The sequence below is a fragment of the Protopterus annectens genome, chromosome 1.part1 (assembly GCF_019279795.1).
Source record: "Protopterus annectens isolate FY-2018-M chromosome 1.part1, PAN1.0, whole genome shotgun sequence".
NCBI lineage: Eukaryota > Metazoa > Chordata > Ceratodontiformes > Protopteridae > Protopterus > Protopterus annectens.
The window spans coordinates 1,604,054,264-1,604,076,126 of NC_056726.1; the positions used below are offsets into that span (position 1 = coordinate 1,604,054,264).

General features: G+C 38.1%; 1 protein-coding gene across 4 annotated transcripts in view; it reads left to right on the forward strand.

Annotated features, from left to right (window-relative positions):
- The window catches only part of INPP5B (inositol polyphosphate-5-phosphatase B), a 2,334,801-nt gene that overhangs the window by 1,820,657 nt on the left and 492,281 nt on the right, over positions 1–21,863 (forward strand). For all 4 annotated transcript variants that reach the window (XM_044083533.1, XM_044083543.1, XM_044083552.1 and 1 more), the window contains one exon: positions 19,063–19,177. In XM_044083533.1, the coding sequence (XP_043939468.1) occupies positions 19,063–19,177 (115 nt within the window). The remainder of the gene's footprint in view (positions 1–19,062; positions 19,178–21,863) is intronic.

Here is a 21,863-nt window from a genome sequence, read left to right on the forward strand (position 1 = left end):
TAATGCACAGCAAACACATATTGGTAACCAGATTTTACAGTCATGCTAACCTACTGCTTTAAAATATATCACATGACATTTCTTCCAGAATAGAGTTATAAGATTATTTATGTTTGTCAATCAGATGAATTAAATGAGTTATAGTAAAGTATATGTTTGGAACACAAATTTTAACACAGATTATTATGCTGCTGTTAAGTAGATTTTCAAAAACATTTAAATAAATGTTTCATTTTTATGCCTTCTAAAATAAGACATTTACTTACTACAAGAAACTACATCATTTAAACTCATTATAACTGACATATTTTATGAACAGAGTATTTTTCCTGAATCTGTGGTGTGTCAGTGTGATAACCTTGTCAATGTTTATACTAACTGCTTTCAGTTTCTCTGTGAGAATTTTGTGATTTGAAGATTCTGAGGTAACTCAAGGACATTGTGCATAAGACAGCCCACATCCCAGATTGTCTCTCTTAACATTTTGGCGGAAACTTATTAAAAACTAGTGACAAACATTCATTTAGCAGTGTAAATGCATCTAAACATGACAGAACCTCCACAATGTATTCCACAGATCATCACAGCCTCTATGCAAGTGAAATTAAACTCAAAATTACCAACAAGCAATAAAACTCAGCATTCTTCTCCCAACTCAATTTTCATACAAATCCTATTATTCACTGTGCCCACACAGTCTAAAGCATTTCTATATATTAATAAAGAAAAGAAAAGAGAGTAGAAAACAAAAGGGAGTGAGGCAGAAATAAAAAATGTAAGAGAAAGCTGTAAGAAGTATATACAATGGAATGTTACTTACTGTTTATATTAATAGAGTTAAAAATAAAACATATTATTTACTCTTATTTAGTTCTGATTATTATTAGTTAAAGCATGCCAGATTATTTACAAACAAGCATAAGCAGTATAATCAAGAAAGTATAATTAGAAATAGCATTTGAAGAACTTATAAACTTTTACAAGAAATAAATATGTTATTATTCTATTAATGATATTTTCATTACTGTTCTCTCCTGCCCTCCCCACCCTTTACCCACTACATAATCTAAATAGAATATCATTGTTTAAACAAAGAAAATAATAAAAGAAGAAGGGATAAAAAGGTAAAGATAAAAAATGTATCAAATTACTAACCTTACTTTTTTCAGAAAGAAAAACAAATCGAGTCACAGCCTGCCATTAAATCCTCAGGCATTTTGACTGGTTATGAAACAAAACATTTCTTTGCACATAGAGAATAACTTTGATTAAATCTTTTCCAAAATATTTGTGGCTTTCTGGAAATGCAGGAACTATATTCAAAAAGATTAATAATGAACTAAAATGATGAGAGAGAAAAAACATATAACAAATCATTTGTTTTTAGTCTCTTCTTCTTCTCTGAAGTCTTCCAGGAAGCTTCAGTTGCCAATCTCTTTAATGAAGAACTAGCCCATTCCATTTCTTCTATTTTATCCAAAATCCTTTTTTCTTTGACAAACAGTAAAGCAGAGTCTAAATCATCGAAGACCTTAGGACCATCAGGAAGGAAGATTTTAAGCTTGGCAGGAAACAGAAGGTATGTTTTAAACTGTGCTTTTTTAAGCTCCCTTATTAGTGGCAGAAAAACTTTTCTTTTAGCAATTACCATGGAAGAATAGTCATTGTCAAAACGCACAGTTGTCTCATTAAACTTAACAGGAGCTTTAGCCCAAGCAGATTTAAGAACCATCTCTTTATCAAAAGATGATAGAAATCTAACTATAACTGATCTAGGATAGTTTTTGTTAGAGTTAGTATTAGCTATAGATCTATGTGCTCTTCGATACCAAAAGAGAATGCTTCTGGTAAATCTAAAGTTTTAGGGAGCCATGTTGTTAAAAAGAAGTAATATTGTTACCTTCAATATTTTCTGGCAGTCCAAAAATCCTAATGTTATTGCGCCTAGATCTATTTTCCAGGTCATCCAGCTTTGTTTGTAAATGTGTATTTTGTTTCAGCAGAAACTCAATGTTGATTTCCTGTTCTTGTATTTTATTTTCCATGTCATTCACAGCTTCTTCTATGCCTGTCATCTGGATCTTCTGTTGTTGCAGGTCCATATGTAACAAGTCTATTTGTTTTGTAGTCTGTTCTGTGAAAGTGTCTATTTTAGTATCCATTTTATCCATCTTAGCAGTAAGTTGCTGGACTATAATTATCAGAGACTGAAGTTCTTTCTTGATGCTGGAGTCTTGAGAATTTGTCTTACTGGAACTCATTTCAGACTGATAAACTGACAGGAAAATTTCCAAAGTAATTTCTGACAGGAATATTATTAAGATTTCCTTTCTTTTTTAGATATAGTTCAAGAACTATATAAAACAAACATATTTAGAAAGAAAATTACTTCAAGAATTAATTTTTTAAGTAATTAATTCCTGTCAATGTAATGAAATTGGTGGAGCTGAAGAAATCTGCTGCTATCCTGTGTTCATCCTTGGCCACGCCCCCCCCCCCGGTGCGTTTCTGAGTCAACACTGAAACAGTTTGTCTCTAAAAAGGTTATGGACCACTTGATTCTGTAGAAAACTTCCTGAGGAGCTTTATTTGAATCTTTTGGTAATTTGTAAATACCTTTTTTGTGGATTTCTGATCGTCAAAGCCTTTAACAGGAGACTGTCTTTTCTCTACTTTCTCAGAAATCACAGTAGCTTGCATGTCGCTTTTATGTACACTTAAGTTTTGAGCATTCTGCACTTCCTTCTCTCAGACTTGAAAGTTCTTTGTTTTAATAATGCTTTTGTTTAATTTGATTTAATCACAATAAAGCGTATTACCTTGGTACTCTTCCTTAATAAGGAGTAAATTGCAGGTAGATTACATTTCAGATTACTTCCCATTAATAGCGGAGACACTGATAACTTTATGTTGTTACAAGGATGGCAGTGAATGACTACCTGTGTGTGAAATGTGGACATTATTGTTCAGACCCTGGATACCTCATACTTACACCCTTTATATTATTACTTTACTACTGCTGTAGCAGCTGTCATCATTGAGGTCTGCTACCCTGTTGCTATGTCATGTGGCTAAGAATTTTGGCTTTGTATGCAGTTTTAGCATCGGAGTTCCGGAGCTACGAATATGTCATATGTCCATAGATTGACAAATGCAGCTTTAATAAAGATGGTTTTCAGGTGACATTTTGAGATGTTTTGTTATTACCTTGTTGCAGTTGAATGTGCTGCTCTCTTTGTATCATGTTCCACTTGTGAATAGCCTCTTTAAAATATTTGTTGGCATCATTTGATTTTAATTTTGGTCCTGTTTTTGCCATGGAACAGCGGTGCATTGCTGCTAAAATCCTGACATTGTCACTGTATTAGCAGTAGGCTGAATATAATTTAAGTGGTGGTCTGGCTAGATTTAAATTTTCTTGCCATCTCAGTGTTCTTTTGCTTATTGATTTGATCTGTTTTTTTTTTTTTTTTTTTTTTTTTTTTTTTTTTTTTTTTTAATTATTCATTCTTTCCTTTGGTATTGTTCTCAGAGCCATTATAATGCATATAACTACTTATCTGTAACAGTTTTATTTCTCCCTGTATTATATACATTGCTTTACTATGTTGTATGTGTAAGCACTTAGGAAATGAGTACTGTAATAATTACAGAAGTGAATCAGCAGCTTTTGAGTTTTCACATTGCTTCATCGGGTTTTTAATACTTAGTAGAGTTTTTTCCACTTGCCAGCTACTGAAGGGATAGTGTTAGACGCCTGATACCTGTGCAACAAACAGTTTATGTGAATTCTAGCTCAGCTTGTAAATATTGTTGAAAACTGCTTTCATTAATCATTGACATTACCTTGTATCCACTATTGTGTGACAAGTGAGTTAGTGTATATGAGATGAAGAGGTGTAGGGATCCCCCCCCCCACACACACACACTGTGATGCCCTACAAAACGCTGTTTTGGTGATAATTGAAAGTGGTATTCAGCAGTCTAGATTCAGTTCATCAGGACTCATGGAGTAGTTGTAAGAGACGTCAACATAAATGTGTGTGGACTTCAGGTAGTATGTTTAAATTCTTAGTTTTTAGAAAACTAATTTAAATTCTTGGGTTGAATATTCAGAACCTTTATCAGAAATCATGTTTTTTGGAGTATCATGCATTGAGAAGCTAATTCTGAGGACATTAGTAGTAGTAAGAATAGTTAGGTCTTTTCAGTTTTCAAATAAATAATCTACATTTGCAAGAAATGATTATCTTTGTGAGTGTGTGTGCCAGTATGTGTTGTGGATGAACTACCATGGCAGGGCTAGCCACCTAGTTGTTTAAACCTTAGCTCTAGATTATTGTCACAGTTGAAGTGACACCCCAACCCCATGTGCAAAAATGGGAAAAGGGGGTTATGGATTGATGGATTATCTCTGTACTAGAACAAGCTGGCTACTGCTGCACCATTTAAAAGTCCAGGGATATCATAAGAAATAATTTTTTGTTGTTTATGAACAGCTGTATAGATATCACACTTTATGAATAAGTTTTTCTCTTTGCTGTGACATTTTAGGCCAGTATAAAATCTGTTTATACACCTGACTATGCCAAAATATGACCTATGAATCTTTGTAAGCACTAACTCTCGCCTATCACCTGGAATAATGACTCACCGGCATTAAACAGCAGATGTTGAAACAAGAACACTCATCTCTGTGTTGATGATTCAACTAGATTTCTTTAGGTAAAGCAGTTATTTGGCCCAGCCAACCATTCGTAGTGATTTCTCTCAATGGTTGCATCCCCTCTAGTATACTTCTTAAGTTCACAAAAATTAAGGTAAAACAGAAATTGTCAACAACTGGGATATTTTTTCTGCTACTTCAAGTATCTTTGGGTAGTGGGTATCCTTCTGTTTGTCTGTCTTATGATAGTGTTATTGTAAGTTAAAGCAGCATCCTTTTTTAAAATTTAACTGGAATTTTAAACAAGATTTTTTTTGAAAATACTTTGTAGCATTTATGATCTAACTCCACAGCAACAGTTTTGCCATAGGTCTAATCATGGAAATTTTGACAATTATAGACAGTTGCAAACATTTCTTTTGCTATTTGTGCATATCTTATTTGTGCTTCTGTTAAAATTCAGGAGCCAAATGCAGTTGATGTAATCTCTTACAACAACACTCTGCACCCACTTCTAGGTGACTAATATCTACTTGGAAGATCTATAGACTAGGAGACCTTGCAAAATTTCAGAGGTGTGGCATCTGTAACAAGTATTTAACAACCGCTGTGTGTTGGTGTTAGAAGATGTGTCATTCAATAACATTTTCTACAGGTGTACGTGGGAAGATCTGTTATGTAATGAGATAGTTTGTGGGTGGAGCAAAAGTACTTATATTTAAAACAGAATGAACATTGGATGCAAGAGAAACTTTAGCCTGTCACTCTAAAGGGATTACAGAGGGGTAAAGGCAGAGGTCTGATCCATAGGAACAGTATAAGCACATACCCCTTACACAGGTAAGGGCCTGTCCAAGAGAGTTATACTTGTGAAACTCAATTTACCTAGGAAAGGCCCTGTCTAACCACAGAGACCAGGGTGTCTAAAGGAAGACCGCCAGAAGCAAGGCCAGAGACACTGACAAGGAAGGTCTTGGATGTCCAGAACAAATGAGACCAAAGAGAACTGCGAGATACTGAACTTTAGTTAACTGTTTAAGTTCTGTCATGTAGGTCTGAGAATTATTATCCTTCTGAAAGCATTTCATGGTGCTAGCAAACTTTTATATTGCTATGACAAATTTACTTCAGCAAAGGTATGAATTGATGTATAAATACAGCCTTTGAGTGTTCTGGAAAAGGCAAAGATTTGTAATACATGGACTGTATATAGTGAAATAAAACGTGGAAAGATGGAAAATGCATGCCACGTGAGTGGAATTTCCTAATGTGTGGCTTTAGCAGGCCACTGCAGTATATTTCTAGTGTGAGTAAAAATAAATTTAGAGACATTATTCTTGAAAGCTAAAGTGAGTTTAAATTGCAGAGTGTATATTATGTGAGGAATGGACATCTCAGAGATTAGAAGAAAACTTTGTTCATTAAAGTGTATAGGTGTTAACTGGAGTGGCTTTTGCATGGCTTACTTTACTAATGCACTGCTATGGAACCATTCAGTTTGGAAGTCATGGATTCAGTTCCCTTGAGACCTGTCTTTGTTTTGGAACAATGTAGCGCAGTGCTTGAGCCTGAGGGCCCAAACGATTTTTGTGTCCTTCATGGATAGGGGCAGCATGTGAATGTTTTCTATGGGTTATTTGTACTTAAAATATAAGGGCAAAAACATCATGGTAATGTGTGCCTAGGCATTTAAAGATCTTCACAAGTCAATAGCCTAGCAAGTATCTATGAACCCCATACTGTCATCATTTCCTTTCTCTGTAGTCTGTGATCCCCTTGGTGCCTATGCTGTCATAATTTCCTTTCTCTGTAGTCTATGATCCCTTTGGTGCCCATACTGTCATCATTTCCTTTTTCTGTAGTCTATGATCCCTTTGGTGCCCATACTGTCATCATTTCCTTTTTCTGTAGTCTATGATCCCTTTGGTGCCCTCTATGATCCCTTTGATGCCCATACTGTCATCATTTCCTTTCTCTGTAGTCTATGATCCCTTTGGTGCCCATACTGTCATCATTTCCTTTTTCTGTAGTCTATGATCCCTTTGGTGCCTATGCTGTCATCATTTCCTTTCTCTGTAGTCTATGATCCCTTTGGTGCCCTCTATGATCCCTTTGATGCCCATACTGTCATCATTTCCTTTTTCTGTAGTCTATGATCCCTTTGGTGCCCTCTATGATCCCTTTGATGCCCATACTGTCATCATTTCCTTTCTCTGTAGTCTATGATCCCCTTGGTGCCCATACTGTCATCATTTCCTTTCTCTGTAGTCTGTGATCTCCTTGGTGCCCATGCTGTCATCATTTCCTTTCTCTGTAGTCTATGATCCCTTTGGTGCCCATTGTGTCATCATTTCCTTTCTCTGTAGTCTATGATCCCTTTGGTGCCCGTTGTGTCATCATTTCTTTTCTTTGTAGTCTATGATCCCTTTGGTGCCCATTGTGTCATCATTTCCTTTCTCTGTAGTCTATGATCCCCTTGGTGCCCATGCTGTCATCATTTCCTTTCTCTGTAGTTTATGATCCTCTTGGTGCCCATACTGTCATCATTTCCTTTCTCTGTAGTCTATGATCCCTTTGGTGCCCATTGTGTCATCATTTCCTTTCTCTGTAGCCTATGATCCCCTTGGTGCCCATGCTGTCATCATTTCCTTTCTCTGTAGTCTATGATCCCTTTGGTGCCCGTTGTGTCATCATTTCCTTTCTCTGTAGTCTGTGATCCCCTTGGTGACTATGCTGTCATCATTTCCTTTCTCTTTCTTTATCATTATAACTGTATTGGTTGGTTGACTAGTTTACATTTTCCATCTATGCTAGTCTTGTTGTTGCTGTTGTGGATCTTTAGTTTGCATTTTACTTATTCTTGTCATTGTGTCCCAGGTCATAGCTGAAAATGACCTATCATCACAGACAAGGTCACTCGTTCAGAATGGTACGATATTACTTGCTGTCCCTCTCCACTGCTTTAGCAATGCTATTTTTACTTATTTTTACAGTTTCCTTGTTTATTTTATTATATCTCTGCATTATGTTTCTCCAGCTCTGTTTTCTTCAAATGTTTGCTGTCATAATTTAGGTGAAGGTGGTTTCTGGCATACATCTGCAGGTACTTATGGATGTTACTGTAGGCACCCAGTATACCATTTTCCACCACTCTGCAGCAGTTACATTTGCTCTTAGCCAAAAGGCTGAGACATGGTTCCTCTGACACTGGCTTCATTATATCATTGTTTTTTTTCCTTGGCTTTATTAGTAGTGATTCTAGTTGCATTTGCCAGTGAGGATGCAAGTGTTCCATATGTACAGTCTTTGTTTCACCACCTTTCCATCATCCACCTCTAAAGCATTTTGTTGATGTATATTTGCACACATGGGGATAACCATTTTAACCACATTCTCATCAGGACAACACATACGATCTCCCGTGTCTCTCATTGTACCATTTTCTTCCACATCAGGTTTTTTTTTTTTTGCTTGGTTATGTATACATAATCCCACCGTTTTGTTGAGCGTTTCAGCAGTAGTACCTCATTTGTAGATCCTTTCCCTGGTCTTCTCCCAAACATGGTCATGTCTTCTGTGATCTCCTCGTCCCTTACCTTTTAAATGTGTGACTTCTCCATTGACTTTCAAGAATTTGAGTATTACAGTATCCCTTTGTCAACTGCCATCTATGTTTCCTAAATTCTTGTGTGCCTTTTTTATTGAGTTCCTTTACTTCATAATTATTACCATCTTGCTTTGCCAGTTCCCATCCTTGCACCCTGTATTCTGACTGTATTTTACCTCCTTATTAACCTTATTCTTTACCTTCGCCTCTCTCACCAGTTATAGTGGGTGTGCCTCACCCAGTTTCCCTTTACCACATGCTCGTGTGTGTCATGCCACTTCCTGTAGGCCTGAGTCTGTGTTCCCCATTATTTAAACAGATTTCTTCTCCCTTAGCAGTACCCAAAGCAGGGTCCATATGCTTGTGTATTACACAAGTTAATGTGACCTTAGAGTTTGTTAAATTTGGTAATGGAGAGGGTTTGGGCAAACCACCCATATCTGGTGTTAAGGGGATTTTTTTGAAAATCTTTTTGCAGAACTAGTTTTTATGCAGATGATGCAGATTTAACTCCTTCAGCTCATAACTCGCATTGCTGCACTTATCCATTGCATCTTACCCACGTTTCCCTTGCAAAGTGTATTCTTCCTGTTTGGCATGCTGACTCTTCTCCTGACAGCAAAATATTTTTATTTGTTTTGTTTATATTTTGTTCACTGGGATAGTCCACCAGGTTGTGGCATATTTTCAGTGAAGATCCAAGCAGGTTTTTTTAAACTAACAAGGGGAAATTTGGCCAGGATACTGGGGAAATTTAATAATATTTTTGTGGTTGACTTCCTGTTTCTGATATGAGGTGGCCAGAAAGGAACTGTGATGCTGGAGAAAGGTATTGCAGCAATGCAGGAGATGTCCGTACCTGTAGGGGAACAGGATGAGATTGTCCAGCTCAAGGAAGGTGGCATGTCCGATTAATTGTTAAGAGTAAGATGGTGCATCTGATGAAGTCGCTGCTTCATAGAGAATACCTGGTAGACGAGGCATTGGCAGAACCCACCCTGATGGACATCTTGCATATCTGCAAAACCAGCAGCACCAGAATTGCCCATTTTAAAATCTTAAATCTTGCCTGCGACATAAATAGGACCAACTGGAGAGACAGGCATGCATCCCAGAGACTACCCCATCTCTGGAACAGTCTCCACATCCATGTGAAGCAGAATTCCTCCCTAACCCAATTCAGATGTAACTTTGACAACTTGATGGGGAACAGGATATTCATCCCTGGTTTGACATCTATGTCTCTAATGGGCACAGGCAGCCAAGCTCCTGCTTACAATTATCAAGGGTTCCAGAACTTGTCAGACATTTGGGATGCATGGCTAAGCCTAAAAAGGCCCTTGTGGTCATTAGCCTAGTACATACCTATGTACCTATACATGTTTGATGTGATAGATTTCATGGATTATGCAGCTGATTCCACAGGTAGAGTTGATATTTCACAGTTTGCCACAGGTGGTGCTGGATAGACACACATTTTGGACTAATGCATTACAACCTGTGGTGGTGACAACACTCCATACTAGAGGTATTATGAATTTCTACACTGAGTCATTTTTTGATGTCTGTCTAGAAGCTGAGTTGGCTTTATTTGTTGTGTATTAGCATTTTAAGGAACATGCTGACCTAGCACCATGGTCAGGTTCTAAGTTGTGTGCAGTCACTAGTAAGTGGAGGGCTTGCTTTATTTCTGGACTATTGCTGTGAATGAAGGACTTATTAAATCAGAATTGCAATTACAGATTCATAAATCTTATTCTGTTGCTAAATGCAGAGCTGTAGATGATCTTTGAACTGGGGGTGGTTTGTCTGGTTGGATTTATGAGTATGAGATGGTAAACGACAGCATTTACAAAATATTTTTGCTGCTTCATTGGTTTTCATGGGGCTGTGCTATCAAGGTGACTGTTAGGGAATACAGGTGGATTAAAGATAGTCACTCTTTTGACTCTGCTGTTCCTTTTACTGAGAATGAAGTTGGTTTAGAAGAGGAGGATGCTTCCTGGGAAATGCAATTTAAAGATGTTAGGCCATCATAAATGTAAAAGGTGATGGCCACTGAATTTGCTTTGCTGTCAGAGTTAAGTCACAAGCTCGGATACTGACAGTATTACATTGGCTGAGGATACACTGATGATATTTTTCTGCAAGATGCAAGATCTGTCACTGCTGTTGAATGACTGACATTTGAAATATTGTGGTGTGGGAAGATTTTGTCGTCCTTTGGGGTTGATGAATGTTTAGTGGTGGCTGTGTTGTTTATAAAGATGTAGATATCAGATGAATTGCAGTCTACGTTGATGAGCAGAATATTTATAGTAATTTGGGGATCATAAGTGAACCCCATTAAGAAAGGCATTTTGAATTCTCTAGAGAAGGATGGAGATGGGATATGATTGATCCAGCAGTGCTTCTTAATCTTTGCACCTGCTGTGTATCTGCACATAAAAGCTTTCTAAAGCTTCTGCTTGTACTGCCTGTTATCGTAAGACAGCAACAACAGTAGCAGACTTGAAAAATAGTACCTTTCATAAAGTACTATACAAAGTAAAATGAGCTAAGACATTGCCAGCGTCTCAAAAGGAAGAGCATTTGCCGTTGATGCTGGTAAGGTCTTAAGGCTATGGGTTCATGTTCCATCATCAGGTAATTGAATTAATTTTCTAGTATAGATATAACAAAAGGGGCTTGATCCTTGTAGGAAACATTAAAGCCAGGTCTGTTTTGCCTGAAATGGCAGTAGCTCAAGTGGGTGTAAAAGATCCCATGACACTTATTTAAAGAATACTTTATTTTGTATGCACTTATTCACTTATTTATAAAGTTACATATTCACTTATCTGCATTACATTGCACATGTCTATGCCATGTCAGCATGTCATATAGAGCCTAACTCCCCATCCTTTTTGCCACAACTGTTTTCTAATTCAGGTTGTAAATACAGTCCTGTGTGTGTTATCACTTAATGGTCTGTCTATATGTTCTTATTTTCCATACAGAAGCACACTCATATGTATTGTAAATTATATGTCTGTTAGAAGCCTTGTTGTAGGACATTATAAAAAAAAAAAACATGATCACTTGTTTCTACGTATTATATAACCTTTCCTCATGTCTTTTATACACCTTTAGTCCTTTTACTGGCAGTTGAGTAAAACATGCCATTTGTCCAACCTCTGAAGCCTCCTTTTCCTTGGGATAAGTGCAGTTTTCTGATCAGCATTTAAATTTTGCAAGGGCATTACTATGTGGAATAGTAACGTAATATTTTCATGCCTTTATATGTTTAGGAATTGTACCTATATCATATCTGTATGCTGTTATCTTTTTTGATATTCCAACAATTCTGCACAATCTCCAATTCATATCTTTTTATTTATTCTGGTAGTATTTCAGAGACCTTCATATTTTGTTGTCATTAGTTGATGTGGTAAACCATCTTTGCAATACTTCTTCTCTTTAACCATCCAGTACAAATGTAAAGAAGCCAAATACACAGTGAGATTTATTAAATCTGTGAAAGTACCAGCCCAGCTAGATAGAATTTTGTAAATAATTCTATATCATTTGTGAATAGTAATATGATTTGTAGGTTTGCCTTAAAAAAGTGTAAGAAAACTATATGTTCTGTGCTGAGCTTAAAGATTGTAACCACAGTGCACCCTGCTGCAGAAGAGCAGAAATGTGTATAAACTCTGTGCCGTGTGTAACTGTATCTTTCATAGTAGAAATTGTGATATACAGAGTTAACTTGCAAAGCTCTAAGAAAATAAGTTAAGTAAAGAGACAGATGTCTAGGCTAGGGGCGTCTTTCTCTTGTCTGGAAACAGAGGTAATTACAGGTTTCCAAGGTAATTGTTTTATGAATTCCAGTTCAGGCAAGCTTCTAAGAGAAAATTGTCAGCTTCTGAGAGATACGTATTTTGAACAGAGACATGTTAAAAATTTAAGTTCCTCCTAGCCTGGGAAACTCTGGTATAGATGACAAGAATGATGTAATCTGAGATGATTCAGCAGTAATGCGTATTATCAATTTAAGAACCATCTCAGAGAGAGTGCATTTTGTATTTTGTTCTGGACCTGTTAACAACTCACCAGCACTTTGCCTTGCTCTGTAAGTAAGTTATTTAGAACATAGTTTCTTTTAGAAATAGATAGGAATATAGCAAGATTAGTTAGACATGTTTTCTGTATTTATGTGAGAGTGTCCTGCTGTGTTATTTTAAAGGATGTCTCAGTGGTGCAGCAGTAGCATTGTTGCCTCACAGCAAGAAGTTCACCAGTTCAATTCTCGGCTGGAGTGCTTTCTGTGTGGAGTCTGCATGTCTTCCCTGCGTTTGTATGGGTTTCCTCTGGGTGCTCCGGTTTCCTCCTACATTACAAAGACATGAATCTGGAGTATTTCTCCCCGGGCCTCTGCTGAAAATTGGTTTTGTTCCAAGTCAGACTTTCTAAATTAACAGATGTTAAATAAATTAAAATAAAAAAGTATTTCTTGTGACTGTGAACTCTGCTGTCACTGTGTTGAGTTAATAAGTATTGTCTTGTGATTTTATTATTAAATATTTTTTAACTTTTTAATTGTGGCTGTTTTTTTGTGTAGAGATATTTAAGCTCTTAGCTTACTTGCACATGTATTTGGTGATACTGTATAAGCCACTATTGAATAGCCTTAAAAGTTGGTCACACTTACCATTTGGATAATAGTAACATTACACAGTAAGATTGGGCACCTTTTGAGAAGGGCCTTTATAGTAGCTGATAAGTAGTGGTTGGTGGCAGTGATAGCTACCATATAGTCTGGACAGAAGGGGGCATAGCTAGTGAAACTGTGCCAGCCTTCCCCAGGACTGTCTATGTGTTTGTATATAATTCATATCTTAAAGTGTGTGTGTGCCAACTACTTGGGCAGGGACACAAAGCACTGGTTGGACAGAGAGGGTGCTGGAGGTTTTGGCTTGGCCACTCGGCTGAGATCTTAACCCTATAGCTGTGCTAGTGGGGTGTCTTATTTGGAATCTGGAGAGAGGGAGAAACCAACCCCAGACTGATCTCTGTGTGCTCTTAAGGGAAATTGTTCTTTACTGTGTGTGTACTGTGTGTGTACTGTTCATCCTCCCAATGTGCACGTCCCTCACTGGTGAGGATTGAGGCTCCTTGATTATTGGGCCAGTGCACAGGCATTACAAAATCCATGCCACTTTTACTTGTTTTGTTACACAGTACCCTTCTTTTGATTGGATTCAGGCTTGAACCCCCATATGGCACAAAATAAAAGGCAGTAATTATTTCCTTACCTATGTAAGCTACCTTACCCCCCCCAAAAAAAAAAGTCTGTATTAGTCAAATTCTTAAAAGCCATTTAAATGCATTTGTAACCTTAACCTATGTTTAGCAATCATTTTCTGTAATACTGCATCTAGTTTATTATTTCAGTTTTACCAAATTTTATTCCTAAATCCTCAACTGCAGTTTGGGAAAACTACTGCCACCTACCTTTATCTGCTAAACATTTAGACTTACTGTAATTTGGTTTCAAACCAACTTTTAATCAATCTGTCCTCCAAAATATTGATCACTTCTGCAATCTATAACCTATTTATAAAAATGACTAAATCAGCCTATGACCAATTCCTTGTTACACGTGACTGCAGCTGTCTTCATCATTAATGCAAATTATAAACTGCCTTAAAGCAATATTGTTTTACTCCATTACATGTAATTTCTCCCCAACCATCCATTTACTTTGACATTTACTGTTCTCATAAACTGATTTTGTAAATCTGATATTTTTTTAACCAATCCCATACCCCCTCAAGTCTGGCTTATGTGATTGTCTGCACCATTGTCTTATGCTTTTTCTGTGACACAAGTTACCATTCTGCCTTCTCATTTCAAATTACTTTCTGTCACTTCTTTGGTAATTATTAGAATCTCCTTGAAGCTGCTTCCCTTTAACCCATATATTCTCACAATCATACCTTAACACATTACTTTTTCAAGTTTTTTGGAATATTTTTTGAGTATTTTATAATCTGCATTGCATAGCATTGTAAGCCTCCAGTTTCTTAATTCTGTCTTATCTTTTTTTCCTGTATGAATGTAATGGGTATCCTTAATTTCATAAAAATCCAGAAATGTCAAATGACAAATGACTGCATTAGAAAGTTTGAAGCACAAACATCAACCTATTAAAAACGGGAAACAGCTCTATGATCTCACAGAACAGTGAGGATTAGGGAATCTTCCCTTTCCCCCCACTGTAGTGTAATCTCAGAGTTAGTATATTTAATTAGCAGGGGATGTGGGGAGTGCAGGAGGCTTGTCCACCTGCAAAAACAGCCATTATTCCCTTAGTTTGGTGTCTGCGTCACTGTTTCAGGTTTGACAATTTGTTTGAGATTTCGGGATTTTGATTACACAATATGGATCAGAGTATAACTACTCTGTCGCATATTGTTAGATTTTATATATCATAGTCTATTTATAGGCTCCAAATAATCTTTTAATAGTAACACTTTTTATTTTTGGTTATTTGTTTATTTTTGGGTTCATAGGTTTAGAAGTAAGTACTAGGCAACCAGTCTGCAAACCATTTCAACCCTAGCCAAAGAAACTTATTCAGAATTTCCCTCTAGTCTGAAGGAGGGCATGGCAAGGTAGACTGGGATAGAGTTTGAGGCTGCCCATCCAATTATCTAGGTTTAACTTCAAGGTGGCAAGGGTGTTGCTCTGCTTGACATATAGTGGAAGTTTGTTCCATTGGTGAGGTATAGGTTGGGATATGAATCTATCACGCCAATGTGTCTTATTTATCTGCTGATGAAGGTTTAGTTCCTTTAACTAAGTATATGGTTTACCAGTAGTTCTGTGAAGGAATAGGAGATCAAATAGTGTTGGATCTTTTGTGACATGAAAGGCCAGACATGGATCTCCATGGTGGAGATAGAACCCACGTAGTCAAAATAGCGGAAGCCACCTCAAGCATAGACCCGTAACAAGCGGCATATGCCAGGGATCGGTCTTGGGGCCTCTGTTATTTGGGACATATTTTTCTGAGGTGCAGGCCAAAACCAGTGGGCTATGGCTGACCAAGTTTGCAGATGATTGCAAGCTGGATGCTGTCATCAGTTTCCCTAGTGATGTGGACATCCTCCAAGAGGGTCTCACTCAGACAAATGACTGGTGCCAGAAACTTGGCCTCAAGCTGAATACCAAAAAAATGCATCATCATCCACTTTGAGGAGAGTGAAGTCCCCACAAATTATCACATTAATAACATCCTAAGTACATAATCAGTAGTGAGGAATTTGGGCACCCAGGTTGATAGCAACCTGACTTTTGACCACCATGTTGCTTCCATCGTATGGAAAGCCTTCTACATGGCCCACCTCATAAGTAAGGGTATCTCATCCAGGGACAAGGAGGTCATAACATCCCTGTATTCTTCCCATATACGGCCCATTATCGAGTATAACTCCCCTTTCGGCAAAGCACATGCATCAGTTGGAGAGACCCCAGAGGTTCCTCACCAGGAGAATCCAGGGCCTCAAACATCTACCATACACAGGCTAAAAGCCCTATCCTTCTACTTGGTTTCATACAGACTCCTCAGAGGTGACCTCTGTCTGGCATAGAAGGTGATCACGGACCACACCTTGATTGGACTGCTGCATATCCACAAGTCAAGCTCCACTCGAGTAACCTGCACGCTCGACCTCATCCTGGACTGTGACATCAACAAGACTTGCTGGTGGGGCAGATTTGTGTCCCAGAGACTCCACCATCTGTGGAATAGACTACCTCTTCACATCAAGCAGAGTACCTCTTTACCCATTTTTAAGCACAACCTGGATAACTGGATGGGAAACAGAAAATATACCCCTGGGATTCCACCCATTTCCCTGCTGGACAGGGGCATCGGGTGCTAATTTGTCTAACCATGGGCTAAACTCTTGGCTAGGCTTATAAGGGCCTCAAGGCCAATAGCCTAGTAACCTCCTATGATCCTATGAGGAGTCTACAGAGACTAAGTACAGAGAAAGGGTTACCAGCAGTATTTCATATATATTCATATATATATCTTTCATTTTCTTGTAAAATAAATAACCACTTCAATTTAAACTTTGCACTGCCTGCATATTCACATCTTTCAATTTGTAGGTTTCCTGTTCTACATGTTTATGATACATTTAAATAACACACATAATTTCACCTTGACCTCGTAGTCTTACTTGTCTTTTATTCTTATTTAATAACGTACATTTTCTTTTCTGCTCTTTTAACTAAATTCTCTGAAATGAGAGTCAGCATTTTCTTTTTTTTTTTTTCAACAAATATTTTTATCTCTAATATGCTTGCCATAACCTCCTTATTTTTCATAACATTCCCTTTCTTTTTGTAAGAATGATGTGCTGTAGAGTTAATATCATTACTCTCCTAACACTGCAAAAACAAGATTTAGGGCAGATTCCATAAGAATTGCTGTCACGGCAAGCCTGCCGTATTTCCAAAAGACTTGTTCTTAGTGTAAATGATTTACTTCAGTGTAAGGTCTATCTGTAAGCATTTTTGCAGAGTGGGCCAGATTCCAAAACATGTACTCTTAACCCACCCTCAGAGTAACTGGTCATTTATGCTGAAACCAAGTCTTTTGGAATCGACTGTAAAGTCCCATGAGAGTTTTCATGTATCCTGATGTATGTTGCATTGTAGCATTGTAGTGTGAAGCGAAGTGTTTTAACAGCTATACCATATCTCTTGAAATTCCCTTCTATACTTTTCAGAGGTACCAGTCAGGCTTAATTGAGGATGTTTATTAATTTAATGCAAAGGGTTTAGCCACCTGTAATTACAGTATGTACACATGGATACTAACATTTGTAGCAGTCCTCCTCTTCATAATTTTTTGTCCCCACCAATTGCTTCATATCTTTGAGTCGTACCCCAGTGCCTCTATCTTTCCCCAGGTCTGCCAGCTGTTTCTTCCATCCTCAGACTGATTCCTGACTCCTGAGGACATTCTGACGGGGTCTGCTAACATCTGCTTCTGTAAGAGAACGTTTTTTTTTCTGTTATGACCTACCCTAGTTTTTGGTCCTCCACTCATTCATTTTGTTAAGATGTCCAAGGGCTACTCCCTCTTGTGGACCACACCTCCCCTCAGGGAATGCAGGATGGATGCCCCAACCCCTCCTCCCCCCAGGATTTGCATGCCCCATCCCTGTCTGTCAGTGAATCAGATGTCCGAGATGCTAATCAAACCCAGGTCACATGGACAATAGTTAGGGCTTTATCCCTGTATGCCACGGTGCTGGCTATTTTCCGTTGTACTGCTGTGAGCTACCTAGTCACACCTACACTCAGCTGAGTAGCTCTTTGTTTTTTTGTTGTGATTTGTAGAAAGCACACTACCTTGTATAGAGCAAGCTGGTGGTACACTGCATTGGGTTTTTCACTTTTTCCAACTGAGTTGCAACCATGGAATTGGTATAAGCATGGAGAGGGGACTGAGGGTTGTGGGAGTGCCCCTCAAAAGGATTTTTAATCTGTTTTTATGATTTTTTTTTATCCGCTTCTCAATGTTGAAAAAGTCATAAAGCATGACTCTGTTGAATGAGTCAATCACACAATGGGAAAGCAACTACATATGCTATCCTGTCATCAAAACAAATATCAGTATAATCAAAAATTGTTTGTCAGTCTGTGATGCACCTTGTTACTATGTGCAGGAATAGACTCACTTTATACCTAGCATCAAGCAAGATACATTTGGTGAAACAAAAAAACAATAATAAAACTTACAGCTGCCCTTGACTTTCGTGTAATTAATCTTGACACCATGGCAAGTATGGTTATGGAAGCCACGGTGGTGCAGCGGTAGCGCCGCCTCACAGCAAGAGGTTTTCCCGTTCGATTCTCAGCTGGAGTGCCTTCTGTGTGGAGTCTGCATGTCCTCCCCTCGGTCGAGTGGCGTTCGAAAGATATGCGTGAATGGGTGTGCCTTCGTTGAAGGTTGGGTGTCAAGCTGGCATCTCGGCACCGTAAAAATCTACTGCCAATCATTAGCGGACCGGAGTTCAGCTGTGGAAAAGCCAAAAGAAGAACAACAACCATGACAAGTATGGTTGCTGGCGGTGTCATCTTAAGGGCAAGAAAGTCGGGTTAAACATGCATTTATAGAGGAAAATAAACACACGTGAAGGCAATTTATCTGGTTAAAAACGGAAGAAGGGAACAACCCTCGCTTCCTCCTTTATTATAAAGCACATGGTCACATGACCTCTCTTGACCTCTCCACACCAACGACGTCAGTGTAAGAGCACACATACGATCATTCACTTTCTTTTATTATTATCAGCCAACAATGGTATATTATACCTTATAATTCTCTGTTCCTGTTACTGTCTCCATGTCTAAAGAATAAACCTCTACTGCTCTAATCACTTAGTCACTTAATGTCATATTACTGGACATGAACTTTTCCATGTTAATCCAAGCTGCTTTGAACCAGGGTTTGTGTGCACTGCTGTGTGGATTTGCTGAGTCTGTCTTTGCAATAGTAAAATAGTATTGCTTTTTATACACATTATCCAGGAATCTTAAATATGTAAACATTTTTTAATATAATATCTGCTTTCTCATTGTATCTTTAAACATTATCATTACTTGAATAACTTTTAGTTTTATTAGGCTCAGAATGTTAATTAAAGGCTGCTATGGTACTTTTAAAAAGTTATAAAGATGAGTTCAGCAGTTTTAGTAAAATAAATTATGTGTTTTGGTACAGATTCCAAGAACTTGATCTAAGCAAAGAAGCATTTATCTTTAATGATTCGCCCAGAGAGGAGGATTGGTTAAAAGCAGTATCAGATTGTCTCCACCCTGGGGGCAGCTATGCCAAGGTAATGTTTATTTACATTTGTGTAACTAGAATGTATCATAAATCATGTGAAAGATGGACCATTGGTTGCTAATGTTTATGTGAGAAGCTCGGAGGTGTGGAATATGACCCTGACCTCATTAAGTAAGTAGCAGAAAGCTTCATCTATGCAGCAAGTCCAGAGAGTACATATGCTAAATAAGAATTTTTTTGTCTTACAATTCTGTGCATATGCTCAGATCTTTAAATTGTATTACCGCTCTAGATTTAATTTCGACTTTGTTTACAGCGGTGTGCAAGTGTGACTCAGGTCAGCATTAATATGAGTTTATACTGATTAAAATGTGTTCCGCAGATAATAACTTTCAGCATTAATATACCAGCTTCCTGCTGTTAATGACAGTTTATCACAGAGTATTAAGGCTATGAATGAGTTGATAATGAGCTCTGAGTTTGATTAGCACAGTCTTTATATGCCTTCTGTATGGAAGTGCTCCTTGATGGTCACTAAAAAGAGGCACCTGTGCCTTGTTGCTTTACTTTATTGTGCTGGAATTCACTTTTGTTTATTACCAGTGCTTGCATTTTTGTTTATTTTTTCATGCATTACATTCACAGGAAATGAGAAATTTTACAAACTTACACATTTTTATATAGTCAAACTTTATTGCACCAAACACATTTCCATATCACCCCTGTAGTGCAATCATCATACAAGGTGTAATTTATCACCAGCAGTTGCTGACCTGTTTTCTTTTATATCCGGAGCTGCACTCAATTTTATCTTTTCAATTCAACACAGCAGTATACTAGTGTTTATGTTTGACAATTTAGGTTAATTCCATACTGTGTATTACATTCACATGCAATCCTTATGCACAAGGTATCATCAACGTTTGTTTGCTTTATTTCCTTTTCTGACCCCCTCCCCCCTTGGTTTTCCTTGGGTCTGTCCCTTCCTTCCTCCTGGGATGATTTTCACTATTGTAGTATTCTATTTCCTTTTTCCATTGCCTTTTCATTTTTCCCTCCCTCCTTTCCTTATTCTAGTCAGATGTTCTTCGTGTTTCACTGTTGCAGTCATTACATTTGGGTAATCTGCTGGCAGGTTGCCCTCAGTCGGCCTGATTAACAAAGTCTTGGGTCCTGCGTCGGTTGCTGTCCCTTCTTCCATGACGTCAGGTCGTCAGGGGTATAAAACATGCAGCCGACGCCATTACATCAGTCTTTCTTCCCGCACGGTGCCCGAAGCAGAAGCAGTTCGCAAGTGCCATTTGGCCGACTCCTGAACTTTTCGTTTTTGAGTTTCAGAACCGAAGTCTTCAAGTAAAAGCTAAGTACCCCATTGGGGAAACTTTTTCTTGCTCCTTACCGATGTCAGTAACAGTTAATAATTGTATTACTTGTGGGAAGCAAATACCTCATAAGGATTTTCATTTGTACTGTATTCCTTGCCTAGGCCCTGACCACAACGTGCCTTGCTGTTGGTTTTGTGCTAAATTTATTCAACGCACTGTTAAGCGTCTGTATATCTTTGCTTCTAAATATTTTGGCTCGAGATTTAACTATCCAGAAATATCATTGGTTAGCAATCTGACTACCGGAATACCTAAAAAACACAAAGAAAAAGACAGAGACTGACTGTCTAGGTCCAAAACCGACGATGAAGCTTCTCCTAAGCCAGCCACCGGTTCACAGTGAGGCACTTTCGCAGCCCCTGATACCCGCTACTTTTGATTCGCAGGCCTCTACTGAGACCCATTCGGAGTCCGGTATGCCGCGAGATTAGGGTTACCATCTTTTCAAATGCTCAAAGTGGGACATTTTTGGTACAAACATCAGATTTTACAGGCCAAAACATACCCATGGCTAGTACAAAGGACAGAACTTCACTTTTTTGCCTAAATAAAAACTTAATCTTGTAGCGTTTTAGTTGCTTATTCTGTTTCTTTAACATTTAGGTGTTTCAGATACAGAATAAATTTTTAATGCAGCTATTACATAAAATATAGAAAATAATTTTGTCCTAAAATCTCAGGACATTTGCCATTTTTACAATTTTTTTGCAAGACACAACTGCCCAAAGAGGGACTGTCCATCACAAAGTGGGACAGGTGGTAACCGTACGCGAGATACTTTAAGTATTGAACCCGCGGATGTCTCTACCTTAGATGGGTCTGGAGCCGCTGAGCAGGCACCGGCTTCTGAGGGTGTTTTCAGGCCTAAAGATTTGTACATTAAACCAACGCCATCTTCAAAACTAAGGCCAAAAACTACTACTATGTCTAAAAAAATGACGCTTGGGCCACGTGTACAGGCTCCAATGCCTAAAAAACAAATGATCAAAATGGCTGAGGATTTAATTACCTTAATCAAGGGTACCCATCCCCCTCCTGCTAAGAGGCCTAGGCAAGGCACTGACTATGAATCTTTAGATCAAGTTTCTAGTTCTTCTGATTCCTCTTCTGATCAGGAATTATCTATTCCCACTTATGAGGACTCTGATTCAGTAGATTGCATCCCTTCTGCTTCTCCTCCTGAGGATTTTTCTTTTGGAGAAACTTTGCATACCTTAAGGGAACACTTTCACTGGGAGAGTCAGGATTTTTCAGAATCTAAAAGAGACTTGGGGATTTTCTTCTTCTTCCTCAGCACAGGCCTTTGGCTATACCTCCTGTTCTAGACATTGTTGATTATGTTTTCTCTGA